Genomic DNA, 25,361 nt, shown 5'->3' with positions numbered 1-25,361 from the left:
ATCAGTATCTGGATTCAAACCTGGGACACCCCTGTTCATCCTCTATTCAGCATCAGGACCACTCCGAATCAGCATCAGTAATTTCTGGGTTCGAACCCGGGACACCCCTGTTCATCATCTATTTAGGGATTCTAAAACTGTGCAGAAAACCCGTTATCGCTGCTTTGCAGCTATATTTCTAGTTAATTACCGTATCGAGGCTGCAACGAAGAAACGAATGTCCGACTTCCACCGTTGAAGCACTCCGTTTGGATTTGCCAGTTAGTTCACCGACATTTCGCATGAGGTCGGGGCATCGTAAGAGAATAGCAGAAATCACAGCACCGAGCGAAATGAACAATAAATTCAGTATCCAGTTTTACAGCTGTGAGACAAATAGAGTTACTCTAACTTACAATTAGTTGATTTTTCAATTTCAATATATCTATTACTTCCGAGTCAAATCGTAACTCACAAACTGTCGAACTGGATCCAGACCAAATGGTTTAACGCGTACATTTCTGGTCTACAACAAATAACAAATTTGGCTTTACGTCGTTCAGATCTTGGTTTCCCAAGACTAACCCTATTGGATTATTGATTTAACCTCACGACGGGACGGCCTTGATCGGCTATTTTTTTTATTTCGACTTTTCTGTTTTCAGTCGCAAATAATACCATGAAGAAAACTGATGAATTATTAATAGTAACGGAAAAATTGTCCAATACTAAAAGATTGTCCTGATTTATTTAAATCCCTTTATTTTGCGTATTTTAACATATAATTTACAGTTTTGAATTGCCGAAAAAATATCGTAACGATACATTAAACCAAGCAGCATAATGCAACATCGGAGAGCGGGAGAAAGAGAAAGGGCGAGAGAGGGAGATGGGGAGAGGGAACAGGCGTGGATCCAGGATTTTTTTCAGGAGGGGGTCCATAAAGAATGTTGATGTTAAACCATCGACTAAAATCTCTGATAGGGGGCCTACACGGCGTATTGTTTGGCCAAACATAAGATGATATGTTACCGCTTATGTAATACTGTTCGCCCGCTTTGTCTTGAGTACATTCCTTCAAGAAAACGATTAAAAAATTGTTTTTGTAGCTGAGCGGGGGGGGGGGGGGGTCACGACCCCTGAAACCACCTCTCTGGGATCCGCGCCTGGGGAGATGGGATTGTAAGAGAATTGGCAAAACATTTAACTGGAAAAAATATCACGGGGCCTGTCCGGGATTCGAACCCGGGGCCTCTCGCACCCAAAGCGAGAATCATACCGCTAGACCAACAGGCCGACGATCTTCCTGTTTGGCATAATCGAGTTACTGTGTTTATTAGACGAAAGAAATCTGTTACCATAATCGATAGATATATGAGTAGGAATTGATAAAACTGCTGTGTTTGTAATGTAACTAAAATCTAGTAGATTCGGTCGCTTTTACAGTTATTATAGGAACACCTCAGTTTTAACCCTCTCCTTTCCGACCCCGACATCAGTAATAGCGATACCCAGTGGACAAATTGCACAGTAATGACCTAGATCAAGACCATCTTAGTTCTTTAGCTAATACGAAAACAACTTGAGACCGGTCCTCTAAGATTTATGACCACTGACTGGGCCCAGGGAATTAGTATTGTTATAGTTCGTAAAATGTTAGTAGAAAAATCCCAAAAAAATGTAAAGATGCTCTTAAAATATGTTTTCTCGTGAATTGTTCCGAGGTGAATTGAGAGGAACAGTAGATTAATGTTTAGAGCAACGATTCTGCGACGTAAAATCAACACAATATTGGATACATAATAAGTGCTTGTACAATCACTGTTTGAGCTAATGGCATTTTGTTTATGTAACCGGTTCGTTGCCTAAGAATCAAATCATTTGCTTTTACCATGTATATTATCAGAAGGTCTTTGATTTAGCTATTCGACAATGTTCGGGTAGTCGTGTAACTATATCGGCAATTTCCGTCAGCATTCGGCACGGGTTGTCTCTACCGTAGCGGAACTCACGAGACAATAGGCGCTTTCAGAGTCCGTTATAACCGTTCCATTGGAAATTAGTGCCCAACATTCAATGGATGAATCCATCTCGTTTCAATCAAAAGCTAATTAAAATCGTCCAACACGCTATACAGCATTACACCAGGCTAGGCCTCATACATCACGAGATATATCGTCGTTAAAGTTTTGGCTGCATGATGTATCATAGCAAAACCACTGTAGAACCTCGGTGAATGAAAACACCCCGTTACCACTGAATAAACGTGCACAGTTTGCAGCTGAGTTTTGAGGTAACTTGTAGACCTGAGCGCGAAACGTATAACAGCAGGATTTTAAAACCAATAAGTTGAGTTAATTGAGTTTAAAACCATTCAAAAAATTGACCGTTTTTGACGTTATATTCAGAATAAATGATAACTTGGCCATTGAAAAATCATTGATTATATGACTTAAGTACTATAAAGATAAAGGGTTAACTATTTATCTCTTCGGGCACCCCCACCTCCTCCCCATCATTTGGCACATTCTTTAGACTTGGGGGTGTCCTCTCAATAAATTATATTTTGTCAAGGTTATGTATTGTAATCATGTACACGATTAAATATTTATTGAGAAATGAAATAGAAAATTGAAATGGTCTTTCGACGACAGATTCGAAACAGTAAGTTGTAAGTATGCGTTACTCGTGTGTCTTTAAAACCTGCCCAGGCGCACGTGTAGCGCCGTCCCTTTTACACTCCGCAACAGATAACGCATCGCTATCCCACAAAACAAAGACAAAAAACAAAAATGGAGAAGTTCGTCGCACCATCACACAGATGTGACACGAGAAAAGACAGAGTACTGAATGAAATTTCTTTAGTTCGTTTCACGAAAGACATATGTCAATGTATTGATAAGACAAGATAGCCGAGAGAGGACGAGCTGTCACACGCAGTACTGTGATTACTGATTACTGCCGCCAGCCAACACAATGTTAGTTTCATCCTGCTGTTAATAGTCAAATCGTCTGATTTCATTTGTGAAGGAAAAACTGCTGTGAAGAAAAAAAAACTTATCGAACTTCTACGATTTGAAAAACTGAACACTCCAGGCCAGGGGACAGTAATTGCACAGGACCATGGCTAACACTTAAGACCAGTCCAAGACCTGTATAACCAACCAAACAACTAATACTTTTTCTTAAGCTGCAAAATTACATTTGAAATTTTGGACATTTTGTGAAGGGAGGGAGAGGAACAGGCAGCAAAGTGAATAAATCGTTGATTTAGTCAGACAACAATTTTATACATATTTCAAGTAAATAATTTCAAGAGTATCAGGCGACTGTGAGAAAAAGCAGAAAAGAGGGAGAGAGATGAAATTTAAGAGTGACCTGCTACATTCCAATGGTGGAGCAGTAACTTAGGTACATTACCTTCTGCACGGTATATGGGTTCGAATCCAAATAATTCAAATTTTCAAAACAAAAAATTATTTTTGTTTTCTTCTTTGTCAGAGGAAAAATGCTGTTTAGCAACCGGTCGCACCTAAAGCCCCCCGTTTTGAATAACAGGGATAAGAATTCTTGAAGTAAACACTATTTTGAAGTATGTACCTTTAGAGATTAGACTGATGCCACTTGACTATAGCTACAATTTGTTATTTTCACAAGTGTTTTCTCGCGATACGCTCTTACATTGCAGCGGCGTATTTGACAAATTCTAACGGTTTTATCTACGGCAAAAATTCGTTCTAGTGCGTATCGTATCTCAACTCTCAAACTCTGACGGAGAGAGTGAGTGTGACTGGTGTAAGACGATAGACGGTAGATCCACTTCTACGTGTCATACACGGCGTTTCTTGACTGTATCATAAGCCTCAACCTAACGTGTCAAACTGTATACATTTTATCAGCGCTGTTTATATTACGATGTTATTGGATAATAATATGAAATCCATACGAACTAAGAATAAAAATCAGGGGTTGATCGAATGAAATGAAAAATGAATTTAACTTATTCTCAATTTCAGAATTAACTAATAGAACTGAGTCTTGTGATTTGCATCTGTTTGTCTTCATGTAAACTATTTTCTTGTCAATATTATGCATTTATTCCATAACACAATTGAAACATTTTTAAAAATAAGGTTTTAGAATTAATGATATCATTTTCACAAAAAAACTGGTTTTATAGGCCGGCATTACCTTTAACCCGGCCCGAGTTAAAGGTAATGCCGGCCTATAAAACCAGTTTTTTTGTGAAAATGATATCATTCTTTTTTAAAAGCAAAATTGATCTTCGAACTTTCATCCATTTGCGTATTCGATTTCAAAGATCGTCTCGTTAATTTTCGACAACATAGAAAAAAACATAGAAAAAGAATGTTTTTTCTTCTCTGATATTCATGAGGAGACGTGAGTCTAAAATGTCAAGTGAATTCATTTCGATGTTTAAGCGACGATTTGCGTTTATAAATTCGCTTTCAATCGATCACGAAGTTTCTGTTGCTTGTATCTCGGTAACCCTTGTGTTATCGGCGTGACCAGAGCATCGTAAGCCGCACTGTAGTTCAGAATCCATAATGACAGCGACTGAGAACAAACCTCTCGCAGACAAAACGAAACTGTTATAGGAATTAGCAATGAAAATCCTCTTAACTCGGGCAGCTGTAGCCGGCGGTGGTCTTATCTTAGTGCGAACGTTTTCATGTCGAAAAATATATCAGCTATTGACACGACCTTTATTTCGTGAATAGTTTCAATTCTGTCGTCGTCGTATCATCAAGTTTTCGAACATTTGTCGCTAATCAATTGATGAGATTTATCGCGGAGCCTGCAGAATCGCTGGCAATAACTAATCCCTTCAGCGCGACCTATGCTGTTCAGTCACTGATTGTCTAAAACGACGCCATTATTATACGTTAAACACTCCGGGTTAATGTCTATTAATTGGCGGCCGATATCGATCGAAATCGCTACAATTATCGATTGCGATTTACACCTGGATTGCGGGTCTCTAGAGCCGCGGGCGCAGTACGCACGCGTATTGTCAAGAAATTTATGGACGAAATAAAAGCTTTAATGTATCTTTTATTATATTTATAGTGCGATCTATGAGCGAGCACAATTCGGAATAATTACGATCTGAGTTGTGTTTTTTTTTCGTGAGCGCCATTCTCTTCGAGTTTCCCCGATGCTTTTTGCGTGCGAAGAATGCCAGCGTTTCTCAACTTCCTGTTCACAATAAATCCTTGACGAATTTGACATCACTTCCGGTCTGGTCGAAACAGCCGGAAGTGAACCCCGTGGCTTACAATAATCATATTGCAAACGACTCTGCTGAATTGATGATTCAAATTAACGGTTTTCTTCTCAGAACGACCCGACTCCCACTTGCCTGGGTCAGTTTCAAAACAATATACACATTTACCTATCAGTTCTTTGAGTGATAATCACAGAGGTGGGACTTAAGTAGCTTATATTACGTATGCATCACTTGACTCTGTAACGTCAAAAAACCAACATTTAAGAATTCGGAAAAATTAGTTTTTGAAATCTGAACAAATGAACCAATAGTAATAATCATCGAAAGAGTATTTAAAGGCTAAGTTTTCACGAGTGGTTTCCTGCCTTTTTCCTGGTATCAGGAAAAGCTGCCTGGTAATGCCAACTTTTTCCTGGTAGCAGGAAATTCTAGCTGGAAACCGCTCGTGAAAACCACCAGCCTTGCTCAATAGATAAATATTCCTATATATAATCGTTTACTGATAATCCACGGATCGTTTTTAAGTAAATACTTGTCAGACATATGTCATCATATGTCTGACAAGGAATCTGGTTTATCCTTCGTTACTAATCCAAGTGCGGCATCTGATACAATGTGGTCAACTGGATGATGGTGGTGAGGTGGGGGGGGGGGGGTACTGTAGCACCCGGCTGCATCTTAATCCGATCATTACTAAGCAAACAGCTTACACAGAGAAAGCTTGACAGGTGCGCGGTAAAGTGTAGCACAGGCGACGACGGTTAAGAGACAATTGATTTTGAATTAGACGAATTTTTCCCGAGACAGCACACAGGTCGATATGAAACAGCCGACAACAAATAAAAAAACGTTCGTTTTTATCTCGTTGAGACCTTGACCTCCTGGTCCGTCGATGTGTACGTATCTTCCTTATAATGGATGGCCAAAAGTTGATTAACTATCTTAAATCTAACTCACCGAAGCTGGATCCTCCACCAGTCCAAATTATGGGATTCGAACCTAATTGCTGGGGCCAGTTGCTCAAAGGTTGGTTAGAATTAACCAGTGGATAGTTGATATGGTGAAAATTGAAATTTCATTGTTACTATGGTATTTAACGACCGGTTATCTTTAACCAACCTTTGAGCAACTGGCCCCTGGAATATAAATGCGTGGTGCAGCCCACAAAAGGTCATATACACGAAAAGACTAAGCCCGAAATATGTGAATTAGTATTCATATATGTATATCAGTATATATATTATAAATGACGATTTAAATTAATTCGGATTCTTTTCCACACAAAATATTTCACTTCGCAAACGAATAATTATACAAATAACACAATAATATCGACTTCCACGTTATCAAACCCAAAATACACGGTACACTTTCATAGTAATAATAATAATCTCGATAGTAATAATCATACTAAACTCAATATAATCGAAATCAATCCATAATTCTAAGTGAATCTGTTTAGTCGTGTTGTGAGCATATGCGTCGTTTTCTCTATATTGTATAAGTAGAATCACTATTTACACTTTTAAAATCAAAAATTAAATATCCAACAATACCATACGTTAAATCCTGACCGTTGATTAATTAATTAACTCGTCCTCATTAATAGGTAATTAATGTAAAATGCATGTTTATACTGTAGTAACGCCACACAGAATGAAAATCCACTTCCACGGGTGGAAACTTTCAAAATGTCTTCTTTATAGGGCCGTCTGAATAGCACACAACGCCCTCTATATTTCGAAATCCTGAATCCCTACTGTGTCGCCATCTATACGTAGAGCACCTTATTTTTATCAAAACGACAACCTTGACATTTTGCGTAACGCTTCACTTCCGGTGTATCGGTCACGTGATCGAATTGTATCATAGTTTCATAACTGGTTTAAATGCCGTACAATCATTTGCTAAGATATTGTTTTCGCTCATTAGCATATTATCCTTCGGCTCGCCTGAAATCGACAACGAAAACATGAATATATAATTAGATCTAATTTGCATAAACATGTTATCGATGTTTGCTTAGCGAGAATTTATTCAAAATATGAACGTTTGTAACATTTTGAAACTATATGTTATTTGTTGTATGCACAGTTTTGAACATCTTGTTATTTTAGCAATTCATATGAATATCATATAACATTGCTTAGAGGTTTTAGGCAAGATGTCGCAAACTGGACTCAGTTTCACAGTTCTGACGTTCGACTTCTGAGATGTGAAATTAGTTCATTTTCAGTGTTACAGGGTAAACTTATTACCGAGGACAGCGAAACTTGGTCCTTTCAGCTACAAAATGTGAAGACTTTAATTAGATAATTGAAGTCTATGATTACCTTTGATTTCTGATAAGCCATTCTGTATTCTTCCCGGTGCCATATTTTGATGGGACGGAACGTACGACGAATACCCGTGATTCATTGCGTGAACCGCAGACGATCCCGGCGATGACGTCATAAAACCGCGATTCATCGAGTTGCCTAAATTCGTCATGTATTGCGACGATGACGTCATACGTCCATTGTTCAACAGAGTGGGAGATAGAGACTGCGGTTGAATAGCCACCTGGCCACCGGATTGAGACATAGTCCTGTGGGGAGGCATCGGGTATCCCGCTGAAGCGTACTGCTGTTGCTGTTGCTGATTTTGAGAAGGAGACATGTTTGTATATCCGGCATGAGCGGTGGGTCTGAGACCCACGAGAGATGCTGAGCGATGGTACGAGTCCATTGTTTGACCTAACATACCCATACCACTTTCATCCAATTCGTCGTTAGGGGATCGGGGTTCCCCGATCATCCCGGGCGGTGGTGGGCTAGTCGAGGTAGCCGTATGGGCCAGTGACCAAATTCTGGGCTTGTGCGGGCTATCGGCACCGAATACAGAGTCGTTACGGGCGTTTAAATCCGACATAGGACTGTTATCTTGTTTGATTTGTGCGGTGGTCATCGTGTCGTCGAGTTTGGTAAGGTTCGGTTTTTGTTCCATACAACTCGGCCCCAATGCGCTCGATAAATCATTATCATTCATTGATCGTCCTAGAAAATGATTAAAAAACGACATCAGTGTAAGGTTATGAATATTTCAGAAAGATAGTCCGTTGCAAAAATAGATCAATTTTTAGCCTTGTGTCAGTAATGGTAATTCAAATACCACATTTTGAGTCAATCTTCTTCCGAGCCATGAAGCGGACACCAGTCGAGGTGTTCAATTCAATTCAATATTCATTTCATAAGAAACTCAATAACATAGAGTGAACCAGTAGCGGGAACCAGCCCATGTTACCGGTATAGCGGGAACCAGTCAATGTAGCCGGTATATCGGGGACCAGTCAATGTAGCCGGTATATCGGGGACCAGTCAATGTTACCGGTATAGCGGGCACCAGTCAATGTTACTGGTATAGCGGGGACCAGTCAATGTAGCCGGTATATCGGGGACCAGTCAATGAAGCCGGTATATCGAGAACCAGTCAATGTTACCGGTATAGCGGGGACCAGTCAATGTAACCGGTATATCGGGAACCAGTCAATGTAGCCGGTATATCGAGAACCAGTCAATGTAGCTGGTATATCTGGAACCAGTCAATGTTACCGGTTTCGCGGGGACCAGTCAATATAACTGGTATAGCGGGGACCAGTCAATGTTTCAGGTATAGCGGGGACCAGTCAATGTAACCGGTATCGGGTGGCAGTACACAGTAAGAAGGGTTGTCACGCGGCTATGAACTCTGTAACGTGCTTCGCGCTCACGTTTTTACAACCAACGCGTTTGTTTCAATTAATAACAACAGTTTCTTAAGTATTCACAGCGTATGACAGGCAATAATGTAAAATTATTTAAGAAGCTGTAAAAACATAAAACTGCATTAGTTTTCCATCCTTGCGTCGTGCACTGTCTTCCGGTGCCGGTGTACATGAGCGGTGCGCGCACGCCAAAACGTCATAAACAGTCGACTCGCACTGTTTTCATTATCGTCACTACGAGCTTTCGTTCGCCATAATTTACCTAAGAACAATGTCGCTTACGCATTGTTTTCTTATGACCACCTTTATGTTATCAATTCATTTAAGACTAGCTGGAATTGATTGCAGCGGCTGAATGCCGTCTCGATCACGGTCGACTGATCGCGCGTTGATGGAACCGTCGTCGCGAACCTATCCGAGTCGTATTACGCGCTGTTGCGGTAAATGCGTGTTTAATACAATGGGCGGTGAGGGGTCAATTTTTCCGTATATTCGTTTCTATTTCAGGTAAACATAGGCCCCGTAACTGCGGGTAATAAACGGAAAATAAACAGCGACAGCACGCGTTCCAATATGAGCCGCGATTATAATAAAGCACGTTAGAAAGTATTATGCATTTTTCAGTGGTGTTTGATCGTGTTTGCAAATGTTTCGAATTGGTAAAAAAAAGCAAAACCATCAATGAATTAATTCCTATTGTCATTGATAATGAGAATGTGGCGTTAGGTATAAAGAAATAATGTGACCCACGAACAATTCAAATTATGCAAATAGCCAAATTGAAACCAATAATTTGGAACAAGATAATTCACTGGATTTATATTTTCAAGTGAACCTGATGTATGTTAAGTTATACAGACTCTTTTCAGAATCAGTTCGCGCCATAATGATATATCATAAGGAGAACTGCAACATAGGCGTCATCTTTTTTTTTGGAAAGTGTGACCTACAACCCGTGGCTGTTATAGTACGTACCTGTGTCGCTAGATGTCGTATCGTCACCTGGTGATAGACTTCCGGGTTTATCATCTTCATCATTGTTGTTATCTTCGCCGTCGCTATCGCCTTTATTGTCACCGTCGTCATCGCAACGATTTCTCGGAGACCAAGTCATTTTATTTTCTTTTTTTAACCGGCGCCGGGCGTTCGCGAACCACGTTGAGACTTGAGTTAGCGTCATTTTTGTGATGATGGCCAACATTATTTTTTCTCCCTTCGTCGGATAGGGATTTTTACGATGTTCGTTGAGCCAGGCTTTCAGCGTGTTTGTACTTTCGCGAGTTGCGTTCTTTCGTCGGGCTCCATTCAGGTCCATACCGCCATAACTATCGAGATAGAAAAGTGACGGAAATCATGATACCAGGTTCTAACGAAAGCCTATTTTAATTAATTTCTCCATTCGTTTGATCGATATGGTATGGAAAAAAAAACAGGCGTTCGGCGTGAAATGTTTCATATGTCGGTGCTAGACATGAATAAACGCTGTGAGCCAATTATGACAGCGTTGATTTTGATCTTAAGTCTGTCTTTCCGTGGCCTACCTAGCGAGCGCAGAACGACCGGTCTTTGATTAGAAATCTCGGTACCATGTTCCCTCCCGCCCCGCTTCCTCGCGCCGGAGGCTACGTTTACGAACACGGACCGTATTAGTTTAATACCGTCTGAAACAAGTCGCTATTGCTGTTTTTCACCGAAGGGTAACACAACACAACATTAACACCGCTCTCATCTCAAATATGGCCTTACTCACTCCGAGATGCTGCTTGTGTATATCGCTTATATTAGAAAACGATTCTCGGTGTGGTTCGATTTTCGTAATCTGGCGACTGCGATCACTTGTCGCCCGAATCGTCGCGGTAACTAACCACACACGAAAAAATACTATACGCGAACAACTGAATGAATGAATAATCATCTAATCTGCCATATTGGATTCACTGAATCCAATCGCGCTGTGTGGAGAATTTATCAGATTAAATCCCAGTAGTAGTGGTAATACTCGAGCGGTCCGGTGCTGTGTGGTGACAAACACCGTATAGGATCCGCTGATTGCGAGGTTCAGTTTGTCTCCACTGTTAGAACTAGTTCATTTTCATATCATTATTTTTGGAGAAAGTGTAACTATACAACCTGTTACATCGACACACAACGCGATAGTAGAATGCTGGATGTTGGGAGGTTGATGGCACCCCTCGGAAAATGTTGAAATATAGATACAATGAGAAAGGTTTTCAGAGCGTTTAGAATGTGAAAAATGTATCTAAGGTACCATTAAATGTTCTAAGGTTATTTATTTATTTTTTTTTGGGGGGGGGGGGCTGATATAGAGTGGGATTTCTGAAACGCGAGCCCCGCCCACTTCTCGCACGGGTTGTTCTTGAAACGGAATGTGTTTTACATACCTGTTCCCGTAAGGATAAGCCGACATTGTCGGATCGTACGGATAATACGCTGTCGGTTGAGTAAGTCCTCTCCATGCATCGGAACTTTCCTTGTATCCGTACGCTGAGCTCTGTAATAGCAAGAAAACAATAATCATCGAACCAAAATTATAGAGTTGCCTACTAGATATTGCATTAAGAAGTTTTGGAAATTTTTCGTTAAGGGGGGCAGAGGAACAGGGAGCAATGTCAGGTGCGGATCCAGGCCATTCGGTGACTACAGCACAGTGAAAAAAAGGGCACCAACTTGAAAAGGGCCAGTATTGATGCCCAGCGAGCGAGTTTGAGTTTCATTTATTGGTATCATGCCACTTAATTTGCCTTAACATTCAATTTGCTTGTGCCTTTTTTAGATTTTTGGCGAAATTTGCCCTTTTTCGATTAGATTTATAGAGCAACAATAAGTCTCTTTTGGAATAGTGCCCTTTTGAGTAAAGGAAAATGCCTTAGATTGCCTTTTTTTATTTTGGGCAATTTATTTTCATTCACATTTTGCTTTAGTCCTTGTACAGAGAGGCAATTATTTTTTATGGCGCACAAATTGGACGCGTTGGAAATCGTTGATTTAGTCACACAACAATTTCACATATTTCAAGCAAGTTATTTCAAGAATCTTTGAGAGAGAAGGGCAGAAAAGAGAGAGATGAAGAGTGATAGAGAGAAAGACCAACTAGAAAGAGGGGGAGAGAGGAGAAAGGGTCGGGGAGAATTTGTGTAACTTGAAAAAGAGAAATCGAGAGAGAAATTTCCTGGTAAGCAGCACCTGGAAAAACTAATCGGTCGTTAATTAAAAAAGCCTATCAAACGACAGCGACAGAGACGGGAGAAAGAGAGAGAGGAGAGAGAGAGAGCGTGGGAAGAGCGAATGCGAGAGAGACGCGGAGATATTAAGACGACGACGACAGAGTTATCAAGAATTTCTCCGGCGTGACTAACAGATATCTACTTTCCGCTCATGTCGCCAAGGCGGAGGAAATGTAGAATTGAGCATATTTGCCGCAGAAGATTGGGCTCCATTTGGCGCTCAATAGGAAGACGATGGTCTGAAATGAAGGAGATAATAGGTCTGTGCGAAGCGCTGACAGTTAATTAACTTTTATTGCATTACTGCTGGTGGAAAGTGGCAGTGATTTCTAAATTAAAGGGGACTTGATCGCGGTTAAAAGGGAAGCTCATAACGGTGTGAACTTCTGTCTTGAATAACTGATCAGGTCTCGGTAATGCGCGCGCTGTGTGTGTGTGGAGCTGATGTGGTTTATTGAGTCTCTTTAACGACACTTGAACGAATGGAATGGCATGTAAAAAGAGGTAGATTGAAATAGAATGAAATCCTCCCAGGCTGTTACAGGGAATCCTCCGCAATCAGGGACTGTTAAAGGGAATCCTCCGATTTGGGATTGTTACAGGGAACCCTCCGACAGGGAATCCCATCACAATCAGCTACTTATCACGGAAATTTGATCCAAAACTAATTCAGCCTGGTTTTATGACAAATTTTCAAGTCCCTCCGGAACCTTCCCATAATAGCATTTCACATCAGTTGAACGTGACAACCAATTCCCGTAATAACGATTCATTGTCCAATTCTATTAGACAATTATTTCGTGATGTCTCAATTCATTTTTGATTTGTCTTAATTCCCATCGACCAGGTAGGTATAAATACAATAACAGAGCATCCTCATCAACTGACAATATGACTGGTTTATAGACCACCCACATCAGAATGGGTGTCTAATTTCTCTAGCATCTCTGGCGCACGTCCGCGCCACGCGTCCACACGGACTCGATAGAGTACCAGGTCTATTATCGCCGCGCCCGCGCGCAAAAAATACCCAGTCAACTATCGAAATAATTTTCACCCTTCCTCGGACTGCCGCCGCCGACTGTCCTTAAATGGGAATCTGTTCTTTAAATTGAATTGTATCATTGTCAGGACTGAAGCACGTACGGATACGCGCGCCCAACGATGCTCTCTGATCGCTAGGCACGACCATGAAAAGAAAAATCAAACAGATCTCAAAAGCTTTTATAGAAAGCTCTCTCTCTCTCTCTCTGTCTGTCTGACGCTTGAGATTCTATCTTTGTATGTGATCAATGTGTTGATGAGAGACAAGATACCCTTAGCAACCAATCGGGTAAATACAGACTTCGAAGGTCCTTATGTGGCGAAAAACCAGTCTCTAATAACAGCCATTCATCAGCGACCACGATACAACCGAAGTGTCTCAAATTACAGTTAAGCATAGCCGTTAAAAAATTCAAAAATTCAAATCTTGATTTAGATCACTTATCGAAGTTAGGTTTATCCGTTATAAGATACAAATTGTAACGACTGATTTCCATTATAGGCAAAATACGCGTGATATTCAAAAATTCAAATCTTGATGACAAGAACTCAAATAGCTGAATATCGGTTCGACTTTTTGGATAGAGTTGATTTGGAATATCCGCTATAAAACGATTTGTAACGACGGGTTTAATTGGTATTAGCATAATTTTATCGTGAGCGCTAAATGTAAGGCAGTCATATAAGATCAACTGCAGATAGAACAAGAAAACTAAACTTAAAAGTTAATTGACGCCTTAAAAGATAACACCAGCCTCGGTTTATTGATGACATGGTGCACAATAACTACTGAAATTTATCGATAATAAAATAAGAGTTATCAAATATAGTATTTCAATTACAACATAAAAAACAAAATTCACGAAATGTAATTGTTATTTTGAAACACCAGTATTGATGACGTAGTGCACATCGACAGAACGCATAGTACGTATCGGTGTGTATATAAACATTATCGTTATGGCGTAAAAATAATCGAAATACAGCCTTTAGACATCAGTACAGTGATTGAACATTGGTACTGAGGGAAAGCAGCGTACGGCTGATTTATAATCGATACCAGCCACATCTAATTGAAATCACGATGACGACATTCTAATTAAATGCAATTCGAGTCCCGTCGCTTACAACTTTATTATTACATTCCGGCTAATTAACTTCTCTGTAGAGCGGAGCGACGCCGAGACTCCTCGCGCCCACGACTGTTGCACTTGCGGGGCGACGCCGGGACTCTTCACGCTTACTGATTGTTGCACTTGCTGCTGCGTCGAGGTTTGAATTCCACCTGTGAGTTTCTAAAGCTGCCCATCCAAGAGCTATTTACCTGCTGTTACAGATTGTAATCTTGTTACAACCGAACGCGATGGTTGCACATGTTCACGGAGGCCGTAAAAACCCAGATGTAGAGCGGCTACACTACTATACTGCAGACACGGTCTGCTAGAAATATGCGGGATTCGAACTTTCCTCGTTGTTTATCTTCCCCTATTTATCTGTTTATCGGGTTTGTCTTTTTCGCATCGTAAACCAATCCGCACTTTTTCATCAGTTTTTTCTTTTGATATACGTGCGCGCACATTAACTCTCTCCGTCAGATACTGCACAACGTCTCGACTTTAAACTCTTTTTGATCATCTTTTATCTATAGCGATATGTAGAAAAAGTTGAACAATCTTTAAGTTCAAGTCAGAGACTGCAGTTACCTAAAAGTTGTCTAGAGTTCACCAGCGGAAAGTTGACATAGTGACGGACAATCAAAAGTCCATTGATACTATACGGCATTTATCTTTAACTAACCTTTGAGCAACTGCAGCCCCTGGGGTCCAGGTGCTTATGATCCTGCCGTTCAGAATTCCACAATCTACAACGCTAGTTTTAGGGAGAATTATCAAATTAATGAATTCACTTTGTTGATCAATGATTTCAGTAAATCATATCTTTAGTATAGAGAATATAATAATATGGAATATATCAAATCGTTTGATGGAAATGACCGTTTTTATTCAGAATCTGCATCGACGATAAATCAGAAATCCTTGATGAGAAACTTTAGTCCTCGCTAAGCCTTCGTCAATCCGGGGCGGGCCTCTTCTTCCAATTAATCATATAACACAAACCCCTCCGTGAACTTCTCCTCTTAAATTCATTCTCCCAAGCGACACCAAAACGGAGCAATCAGTTTTGCCGATTAATCAAAAACATTTTCCAACCGTCGACGTCGCGAATCGTCAGTGGTAGGACGGATATTTCGCAAATTGGATTTTTGGCAGAGGACTCTCCCGCAAGGCGCGCGGAGAGCATAGGTTGAAAATGTCATAATCGCAACACGGCCGGCAATCACTGCGTTCATATCGTATTTACGCCCAGGTAATGAATACAAATTAACTTAATCAAGGCAGTTACGAGGGTTTGAATAATCTATCGGTAAGTCGGTGCGCGATACGCGACGCGCCGATGAAAAATGACAGATTTATGACAGAAATTGATATCGCTAGCGATATTAATCAGTACCCATACACCTCGTTGTGAATAGAAAACATACCGAAAACATGGCGACTAATTGAAATCGTCCCCGTTTTGTAGAAGACAAAAAAGATGGATTCCTCGCGCAGTGGAAACCAATCAGTGACTGAAAGCGCTGTTCGAGAGATACGAGACAGAATATAAAAATCATAGCAACACAACTCACGCTCTCTGTATCTGTCTGCAAAATATTGTCTATCTGATGATGATGTCATAAAAACTGGCGACAATTGGTTCGTGCCTTAAATTTGGTATCGGAGAAATTGATTCATTAAGGACTTATGAATGATGCGTGCGTACACCAGGATCGTCGAGCCCAGTCCCAGGACTCGGTATTTAGGGAAAAGTGATGTATCACGTAAATCGAAATGTTGAATTCTTTTGTACGAAAAAACTGGATTCATTTGTAAATATCTCAATTTGAGTCAAATATCAACCCAAAACCAGCTGTTGAACTGGGCCCAGAAACGACTTCAAGCGACTATTTGCGGATAACCATTGATGAAACACTTGATCCGTTTTCTAACGATGATGAATAGAGAATCCCAGCTGAATATGACTCTTTAGGTAATTGTCGAAACGTAGAATCAATAAATCTACTTTAAATCTTACTCATTATTATTTGGTGTGGGATTTTCTATCTATTAACTTACTATTTGTGGAACCGAATCCGTAGTTTCAGAGACCAAATATTCACAATTAAAAAACGATGAAATCTTACTTACCAGTGGAGAGTAGAACGCAGATGGATCGACGCTCAAGGCGCTGTATCCCTGGGTCGCGTAGGCTGCCGAACTGTAGCCTATAGTCTCTGGAGTTAGACCGGCAACTCGCGGATAACTGAGTAAACTGGAACTATACTGACACGAGCACACGGTGTGCCCGGTGTGCGGGTCGGTCATTACAGGTCGACCCCCTTCACAGCATGTAGTACGAGGCGTCGACATGACGGCCTAGAAAATTGAAATGGAAAACAATTTACTAATCGATTTCACACGAGTAAATCTTTGAAAATTAGTGAGCATTGACATTTAAAAAAAAACCAGTGTTATAACGGATTTGACTAATGAGAAAATTGTGAAAAATTCCATTGTCGGGTAAAGTCAAATGAAGAAGTTTAAATTTTAAAACATAGTTTCAAAAAATTTAAAGTCTTTCATATGAAAAAAGGAAAAATTCATCCTTCGAACTGCCGCCGCACCTAATGTTTATAAAGAAACTTTTTACAAGATACAAAAATGGATTAAGCAGAATATTTTTTAGTTTTTTTTACCCAGACGAATCCTGCGACCCGTTGTTTGTTTACAAATATTTTACCAGACAATCCCACGATATCGATTTAAAAGAACGTCGATCGAAACCGTTTTTGAGTGAAGATCTGTCGACGTTTCGTTTAATCGAAGAGAAATTGTTGTAAGTCTCATTTGTTTACAAACACTGCGAAAAAAAACAATCTTAAACAACCTGAACTAGATCAAAAACTAGTCAGCCGATCGAAATGTAGTTCAAAGGAATGCTTGAATTTATTTTCATCCAAAAACAAACCAGGCCCTTTTATTTATATCTGTTGGTACGTACGCTCAATCTCAACGACAAATGATAATCAGGAAAATAAGATAAAAAGATAAGACTTCATAGCAATCATCGAGAATCGTTTGAATGCGAAGAGACTGCGGAGAGAGAGGGGAAGGGAGAGAGGGGAGAGGAGAGAGATGCTGGAGAGAGAGAGAGAGAGTCAAGAGATGTAGATGTATCTAGCGAACTGATCAATAGTCGACAGAGCTACGACTTGGAAACGATGTCTAAGTAGATTTACATGTTTTCTTGCCCTAAGATAAACATTAAGTGGATTAATTATGAATGTTATTGATTGGTTTAGTGACTCAACTGTAAGGATTGTTGGTCTTTTGAACTGCGGGATTGTGTCGATACGAGTCGGACTGCAGCAGAGCTCCGGCGACCCCGACTCGAAGTGATCTGGCGAGCTTAAAATTACAGAAAAAAAATTTCGCGGAGACGTTAAAGGTGAAGCTTCATTCAAACCTGCGCCGGGGCAGGTTTGCTAAAATCATTTAAAAAAAAAAAACAAGAACATGATTGACAAATTGAAAGTTTTGAAAAATAATGTGTAAGCTATTCAATAAAATGCAAAAAAATTAAGGTGAAGGAAATGGCTGAGCTAATCCAACGAACCCCAACAATACGGTACTGTTGGCTATGAGCAGATTAACGATCCAAAATTTGAGAAAAATTGGTGCATGCCATTTTTAAAGAAAATGATAATAATTTCTTTTCAAATATTTCTTGAAATTGCGGAATATACAAAATTGACAGTTCTCATTGTAGTAATGTGTATTTAAATTTCAAAGAAAATATTTAAAGGGACTTCATAGACACTGGTACATCCGGCTCTAGGCACAATTCTGAGTCAGGGTCATCTTAAAATTTTCAATTTGATAGTTCACCTCTTGAGTCAGATTTAAACCCACACAACACTGTGGTATTGAACCAGCTGCAGGTGCCTATTGGAAACTGTATACTCGAAAGAGTATCGAATCTACAAGATTCTCCACTCGAGCAGAGTTACCTGTAGATAAAATTGTAACTCGTTTAAAAGTGGACGAAATCTTTAGTTTGAGATTGTTTCTAAACACAGATGCGAAACCCGAATCCACTTCCACTACACACATCAGATATACAGTTGCCAGGGGTACCTGATTGTGTGACAGTGAGGTTATCAAACGTCATTTGAGAATCTCAAAATTTTCCCTCGATATATCTGCGGTAGATATCACAAGAGAACTCTGGCTCGTGTTTCAAAATATCACCGAAGGGTTTGGAGAAATGTTTGCCAGGGAACTATGATAGATTAGAAAGTTTCGTATCAAATATTCAACATTTCTCAACGATTCGATATTATTCAGATAGTCGAAATATGATGACATTTATGTCTTTGTCGGTATTCATCATATCAAAAAAATAGAAAATAGGTGAAATTGGAGGAATCTGACAAGGACTTCAGACTTAATCGTAAACCAAATATGTTGATATGATGTTTTCAAGACTTTATTAACCTATGTGCTTATGTAGTCAAATCTTCCTTTATTGAAAAATATCTATTCAGATATTACAGTCAAAATAATCATGACATTTTCATGCCTTTATGAAGAAAATAGGAAGGATCAGGTGAGGGCTGATTCAAGTATCATATTTTCAAGACTCTAAGCTGTGTGCTTATATCTAGTCAAATCTTTCTTTATTCAAGAATATATCCAAAATGCAAACACACAAAAATCCAAATCTTCCTTTCAACGTTCGTCCGAGATTATCAGCAGTTGTGAGTTGAAGATTGAACTAGATTCAAGAAGGTTTTCATCATGAAAAATATTGATATTAGACTCAAATTTTACACCCAACTTTGATAGTGTCGATATCTAGAAATCTGTATTTCGAACGTTAGGTAGAGAGTCCAGGTAACTGAACATCTATGAAACTAATTTTCTAATGAGTAAAAAGAGTTTATTGATACAAACACGTTTTCAGGATCCCTTCAGCAGATCGGTTTTTTGAATACATTCTCTTTATTTCACGAAGCTTCGGGATACATTTCATTTGTGGCGATTCAGTGAGAATTTACAGACATTGAGCCCTAGGTCTCGGATATGATGATACTGCTGCAGGCCTTGCGTCAGTAAAGAGGCACTTCATAATGCTTCAATTGATTCAACTCAATCCCGACAGCTTATCGCTAGTGAGATGCTATTGTTACAAATAGACAAAAGAATCGGGAGTCTTTGCAAAATCGTCGATAGATAATTGGCACTTGAGTGAATTGATATGTGATCAAATCGAACGCGTATAGCTCGCGTTTGAGCAGGTTTTTTTTTTATTTCCAAGTGCATCAATACCTTGAGAATATCAACAACCGACCCCCCCGCCCTGAAGAGATTCGATTTAATCGTGAGTTAATCGTATAAACAAGGAATTAAGTCCTCGAATTATCGTCACGCGTTTTGCATTTTAGTTTCGAAAAACTGTGGGAATTTTACCGAATTCCAAATACGGTATTAATACTTTATCCCTGGAGCCGTTTTAAATATTGCGTACTTACTCAAACCCCGGGGCTTGATTTCATAGACTAAATATTCGGCTGGTTTCGTAGGCTTAGTAATAATTCCATCCGGGAGCTGACTTTAACTAATCAAAACTCCAGGACCCGGTTGCAGTCGTGGCGATTAGATTTAGCACCAACTCGGCTCTATAGCCAATTTAACAACGTTTTTGTCTCAAGGTTTCTGAGAACGCTATTAGACTTCTATCCATTCTATGCAATTGGGATTTCGGCCCAGTTCCACAGTTTCTCAGCTTAAATTTGACGATATAGTAAATCACTGAAATATAACCGGGCCTTCTGTTTGTAATCGGTGTCATAATTTCTGACATTTCTATAATACGCATTAACGATAATCCAGTGGATTATCTGCGATTATCGTAACTTCCTGAATCTGGCAATGCGCTCGATATAGTGAAATGCTTAGTCACGTATAATGAACAATTTTAATCCGTTTTCACAATGAAAAAAGAATTATTACGCAATTTACTGCGACAATTCGCGCGCGAAATTAAAAATACACTGATTTTTTTTTTCTAATTTCATTCGTATCTTAATTTATGTTCGATTCGAGATGAAATGAATATTTCAAGGTCGGTAGAGAGGATTATGTGCAGATCAAAATCCTATATTTCATCAATATAACAGTTTATTCCTATTGGTAGAATTAATGCTATCGGATCAAGTGATCAGGCTTTGTATGTTATATATTTGAAAATTAGCATTTCAAGAATCGCAGACAACAGCAAGAAATTTTACAAACTAATTGAACAGTGCCTTAATTTTCATAATACATCTGGCTGGCTTGAATCGTATTCGGGTCCCTTGTATTCAAAATTGAAATTATATTTACGACTTATGGATTACGTAAAATAGATTCTCTTTATTCTAATCAAAACAAACAAATTCATATCTCAAAGTGTTTGTAGCTTAAAGTTGAAAGGTGGATGAGATAAAAAGATAATTCTGTGAACGTATTTTATCTGACAAGTTTTTATTATATCTAAGATTTTTTATTGCGGTTGTGAATTCGTCAAATTCAACAGAGACATGTCAATCAGCGAGAAATTGAAAAACAGATGCTTTTTGTATACAGTGACGGAATATATCTGTTTGTATAGATGAAACTTGTATTTTTGTCTCTCGTTTGACGGAGCGTTTGACGAAAACTACTGCAAGAATGAATAGAGAACACGTTGATGAGTTGACAGAATTAAATATTATGTATATTTATCAATGTCGATGAAGTCTACGAAAACGGCATGTGGGATAGTTGATGATATGCCAATCAATCGAACTATTATAGTATAAAATAGAGATAAGATGGCACGGACGGCCGGGGCCTGATGGAGGCTGTGCTGTTCACACGCCCTTAGTAAACCGTTATACCATCTGTCAGCGGTCACTGAGCGCACAGGGCAAAATTCAACGCTGAAGTAACCATTTTTGTAGTGATTGATTATGATTAAGGAGGCTTTTCGTAAGGCCATGAAGATTTGAGGAAAAAATACACGATTATGAAGAAAAACTAAGAGAGTAGTGATGTTTCGATTCATTTCTATGAGACCTCTTGAAAACTAAGAGGGTAGTGACGTTTCGATTCAGTTCTTTGGTTCCCAGATCTTTGATTCGGAACGTCACTGTTCTCCTAGTTGTGAAAAAGGCTGATAGAATTGAGAGAAAGCGTCAGATTTTAGATTTTGCCATTTTCAAAACTAAGCGAGTAGTCGTGAGTTTCGTGAAATCGCCAACAGATTCGAAAAACATCGAAAACCCCGCGTACAATTCCGACACAAATTCTCCCGACGCCTGAAGCTCGTCACTAACGAACCGCGAATCAAAATAATTGCCGTTATTTTTCTCTAATTAAGACGCGGTTTCGGCGGTGGTGATTTCGTGCGATTATACGGTTATAAAATCCCGTAAGAATCGCGCTCGTGTGAAGGTCGTCCTAGGCACCGTCATTCGGCAACCGATAATTTCATGTGATCCCGTTGTCAAAACAATATGGCCACTTTGATAACTAAATTACTCGATGATAGACTCGGCACAAATTATCCAGTCACAATTTGCCGTCAATGTAGCTATTATTTTACCGTGAACAAGTCCAATCAGGTTGAAAATCCGTCGTCATCTCGGACTCGCCGTCGACTTGATTGCCGTTCATTCTTTCAGTATCGGTAATATTGTCTGAATGACGCGTTGGTAAAATACGCTAAATGATGGATCAGTTTGCACCGGGGGAGTCCGACCTGAAATTCGCTGGACGTCTCGGTTTTAATGAGGTCGGTTTCTGGTCGGATTCACCGCGCGGATTATTGGGACGGCGAGAGCTTCGAATTCGACATATAAATAATTGGCTTTGAATGCGCTCTCCGTGGAAATAATAAACCCATCTTCTTATCCCCCGGCGCATATGGTTTGTTACGAAACGCCACATATGTTCGACAGTCCTCGGAGATTGAATCGAAAGTAAAACCTGTCGGTTTAGATATTTTTATGAGTTCGCTTCTCGCGTGGTGGGAATAATATTTACTTTTTGCGGCGGTAAATTCATACTTTCGCTGGCGAAACGATCGGATTTCGGGTGACATGTTTTAGGAGAAATTCTAGCGAACGCCAACACTTGAAATTAATTCAAATAAGGACATGTGTTCGGTGACGATTTTGCGAGAAGCTTTTGTGGATTTGGACGAAGAAAAACTTAACTTCATAATCTGTGTAGTTCGGTTTAAAACTCACTGTAAGTCAAGGAAATAGATAACGAACTATATCGATTAAGAATAAAAATCAAATATTTACAGATAAAACGTTTTGGTCTCTCTCTCTCTCACTAGAGAGACCATCGCCAGGAATCGAGAAATGCATGAGTTTGGGAGAACAAGTTAATTGAATAAATTTAATATGTATATTGTCTCTTTGAAACAACTCGATATCTTATACAGATTTCTTAAAGAAGATAGAATTTACAAACGATCATTTTTCAAGGTTCAGAATTATTTGTGCAGGGTGCACAAACTTTTTCGTGTAACTGGACGAAAAAGTTTAAAACGGTTAAGTTTGAATTATTTCCCTAATTGACCAATAGCCCGAGTTTGAAACCTTTTACTGCTTCCTAAACTCCTTAATTGCAGAAAAATTTGTGATATTTTCAGCAGATTTTCTTTGTTTACGAACGCGAAATCTTTCGATTGATCGAATGCGAAAACACATTATTTACTCGTATTTACCGTATTTCTTACTGCCAGTTTTTCTGACTCCGGACGAATCGCAGTTTGATTAGTCATAGTATCAAACAATACCGATGAAACTTTAATGAAATGTTAAGTTGTTCAGTAGAACAGGCGCCAGACTAGTTTTAATCGCCGACATTTCATCGCTCGTATCTACTCCTGTCATTGGGGGCAATATATCAAAATCTCACTTGTCATTTAATCTCAATTACGACTTTATCGTTGATATAATTACATTGATACAATTATTATTGAATCCACTGTTAGTTTATATGGCTGATAAGTTAAGTGTTTGATTTCAGCGGCGCTCAGGGGATTGCGGAATAAGCGGACTGTCCTCAGTCGCGCTGTAAGAGAGTCTACCAACAACTAATAGTGATTCAATCGAGTCTCATTTGATAATGATTATGTCGTTGATTGTGAACTCTCTCATCGCCGCCGCGGGAAGAAAAGAAGCTCAAACGGTCGGGGATTATCAGCGAATCTCTCAGATATCCGGTTATTGTCTCCGGTTACTGCCTGCGTCAGCGGATCGGCTGCCAAAATTCACAAACTCCGACCAGATTGATCGGGAAATAGTTGCCGGCGTTGTGTCAACTTTCTCTTAAAGATTGTCGAAGCTTATAAACATCGAATAAATGGCCCAAATTCTGCTACATTGTGCCTAATAAGAAATAGATAAACTCGAAACAAGTTCAACATGTTTCAAATTTCAACTCAAAAACTAGAAAATGAACATTAGAAAATTTGATATACGATAGTTCGAAAAGCCCCAAAATGTGTTGATATTTTCATTGATATTTGTTCAGATAAAAATCTAGTTATTGCTTCAACAAAATTCAGTTTCTTAATCTATCTTTGATTTAACAGTGAATTCATAAACAGAATATGAAGGTTTTCCGTCAGATTTCGAATCTTCTCCTGTGTAGAATTTGAATAACTTCTAGATTTAATTCCTTGTCTCGTGATTTTAATACCTTACCTTTTACAAATATAAATACCCTGCAGTTATATGAGCATGAACCCAAAAGCTCTTGGAAAAATATATATTCCGTGTATATCTTTGAAATATCGTTACGTAACATGGGTTCAGAATGTTTCGAATTGAGGTCTATACTTCTTATATACGTTTTATCAAAATTTTCAAGAACTGTAAAAACTAACCTGTGTGGTCGGTATCGTGGTAGCCGTCGTCATGAAGTCGCTCGCAACAGTCGGCAACGACATAGATAATAAATAAGACTAAAAAAATTCACGAATCTGTGTTTTTAAAAAGCCTCGAATTTTTGTTCGTCTTCTATTTTCGCGATTTAACGACAAGACCGTTAGCACAACACGCATACAAACACGTGGATTATCACGCCGGATTATCAGGTGATTATCCCGTCCAGTAAAGCGTTAATCCGTCGCGATCGTGACTTGATCCCTACGGGTCTGCTGTTGTTGTTGTTGTTGTCTTTCTTAAACCTGTGTCTCTTGCGTAAGAATGAACGTCCGAGAATTATAACGACGGGTCAAGTGAAAATCCACTCGGATTGCAGCGATTTGCGGAGCACAGTTACGATTCACAACAGTGTTGAAATTAATCCTCCCGAATCCAGCACATAAACGCGCGTGCGTGTACCAGTTTATTTATTCTACACAAATCCGTATAATCGTATCTAATCTGAAATCGACTGAAGCCACGTCCGTGTTTTCCTGTTTTGGTATTATATAATTTGTAGTCAGCCGGTTGACAATATTGTGTCAGTATCTGTCGCTATATACGTCAGTATATATATAAGTATATATATAGCTATATATATTCTAAACAAGAAAAAAACTACTGAGATACAAAGACTGAACGAAGATATAGACAGATAGGATATGACGACAGTTGGTGTCTATGAAAGCGCGATGAAATATTAATTAACGTCAAAGCTAAGCCTCTGACACTCGCGTGCCGAGATGTTTGAAAAAATAGTCGACTTTTTTCGTCCCTCGCTGTATTAAACCGATGCCAAATTCGCGCGCGAAAACTGCGATGATTTCGATGATACAGTTTCGTCGAAACGCGTACGAAACAAAAGGACGCCGATGTCCAGCAAATTATGTGTCTTCAATTGAAAATATTGAGTTTTAGTAAAAAGTCCGAAATTGTGACGACATCGAAGTAAATGTCATTAGTTGAAATAATGCTTACATTCGCCTGTCATCGTCATGTGTCAAGCATTGAATAGAACGAACTCGTCAA

General features: G+C 39.3%; 2 protein-coding genes and 1 non-coding gene across 3 annotated transcripts; all 3 read right to left on the bottom strand.

Moving 5' to 3' along the window:
* Positions 1-1,203: 1,203 nt before the first annotated feature.
* On the bottom strand, positions 1,204-1,275 carry Trnap-ugg (transfer RNA proline (anticodon UGG)). Its single transcript has one exon. It is a non-coding gene; the product is annotated as a tRNA-Pro (tRNA).
* A 5,333-nt stretch (positions 1,276-6,608) lies between these two features.
* Positions 6,609-7,821, bottom strand: LOC141902848 (uncharacterized). Its single transcript, XM_074790764.1, has 2 exons — positions 7,564-7,821; positions 6,609-7,182 (listed from the first exon to the last, which is right to left on the bottom strand). Exons 1-2 carry the CDS (start codon positions 7,811-7,813, stop codon positions 7,097-7,099), a joined length of 336 nt encoding a protein of 111 aa, XP_074646865.1. The 5' UTR covers positions 7,814-7,821; the 3' UTR covers positions 6,609-7,096.
* A 58-nt stretch (positions 7,822-7,879) lies between these two features.
* Positions 7,880-24,355, bottom strand: LOC141901124 (Iroquois homeobox protein 6a-like; the record flags this gene model as incomplete). Its single annotated transcript, XM_074788212.1, has 5 exons — positions 24,293-24,355; positions 16,510-16,737; positions 11,375-11,484; positions 9,948-10,297; positions 7,880-8,265 (listed from the first exon to the last, which is right to left on the bottom strand). Coding segments are annotated over exons 1-5 (1,137 nt in total), but the record flags the coding sequence as incomplete, so codon positions are not given.
* Between the last annotated feature and the right edge of the window lie 1,006 nt (positions 24,356-25,361).

Source organism: Tubulanus polymorphus, chromosome 3 (assembly GCF_964204645.1).
Source record: "Tubulanus polymorphus chromosome 3, tnTubPoly1.2, whole genome shotgun sequence".
NCBI classification, from domain to species: Eukaryota; Metazoa; Nemertea; class Palaeonemertea; order Tubulaniformes; family Tubulanidae; genus Tubulanus; species Tubulanus polymorphus.
Note: the sequence above shows the minus strand (reverse complement) of the source record. Positions and strands in the feature narration are given on the sequence as shown.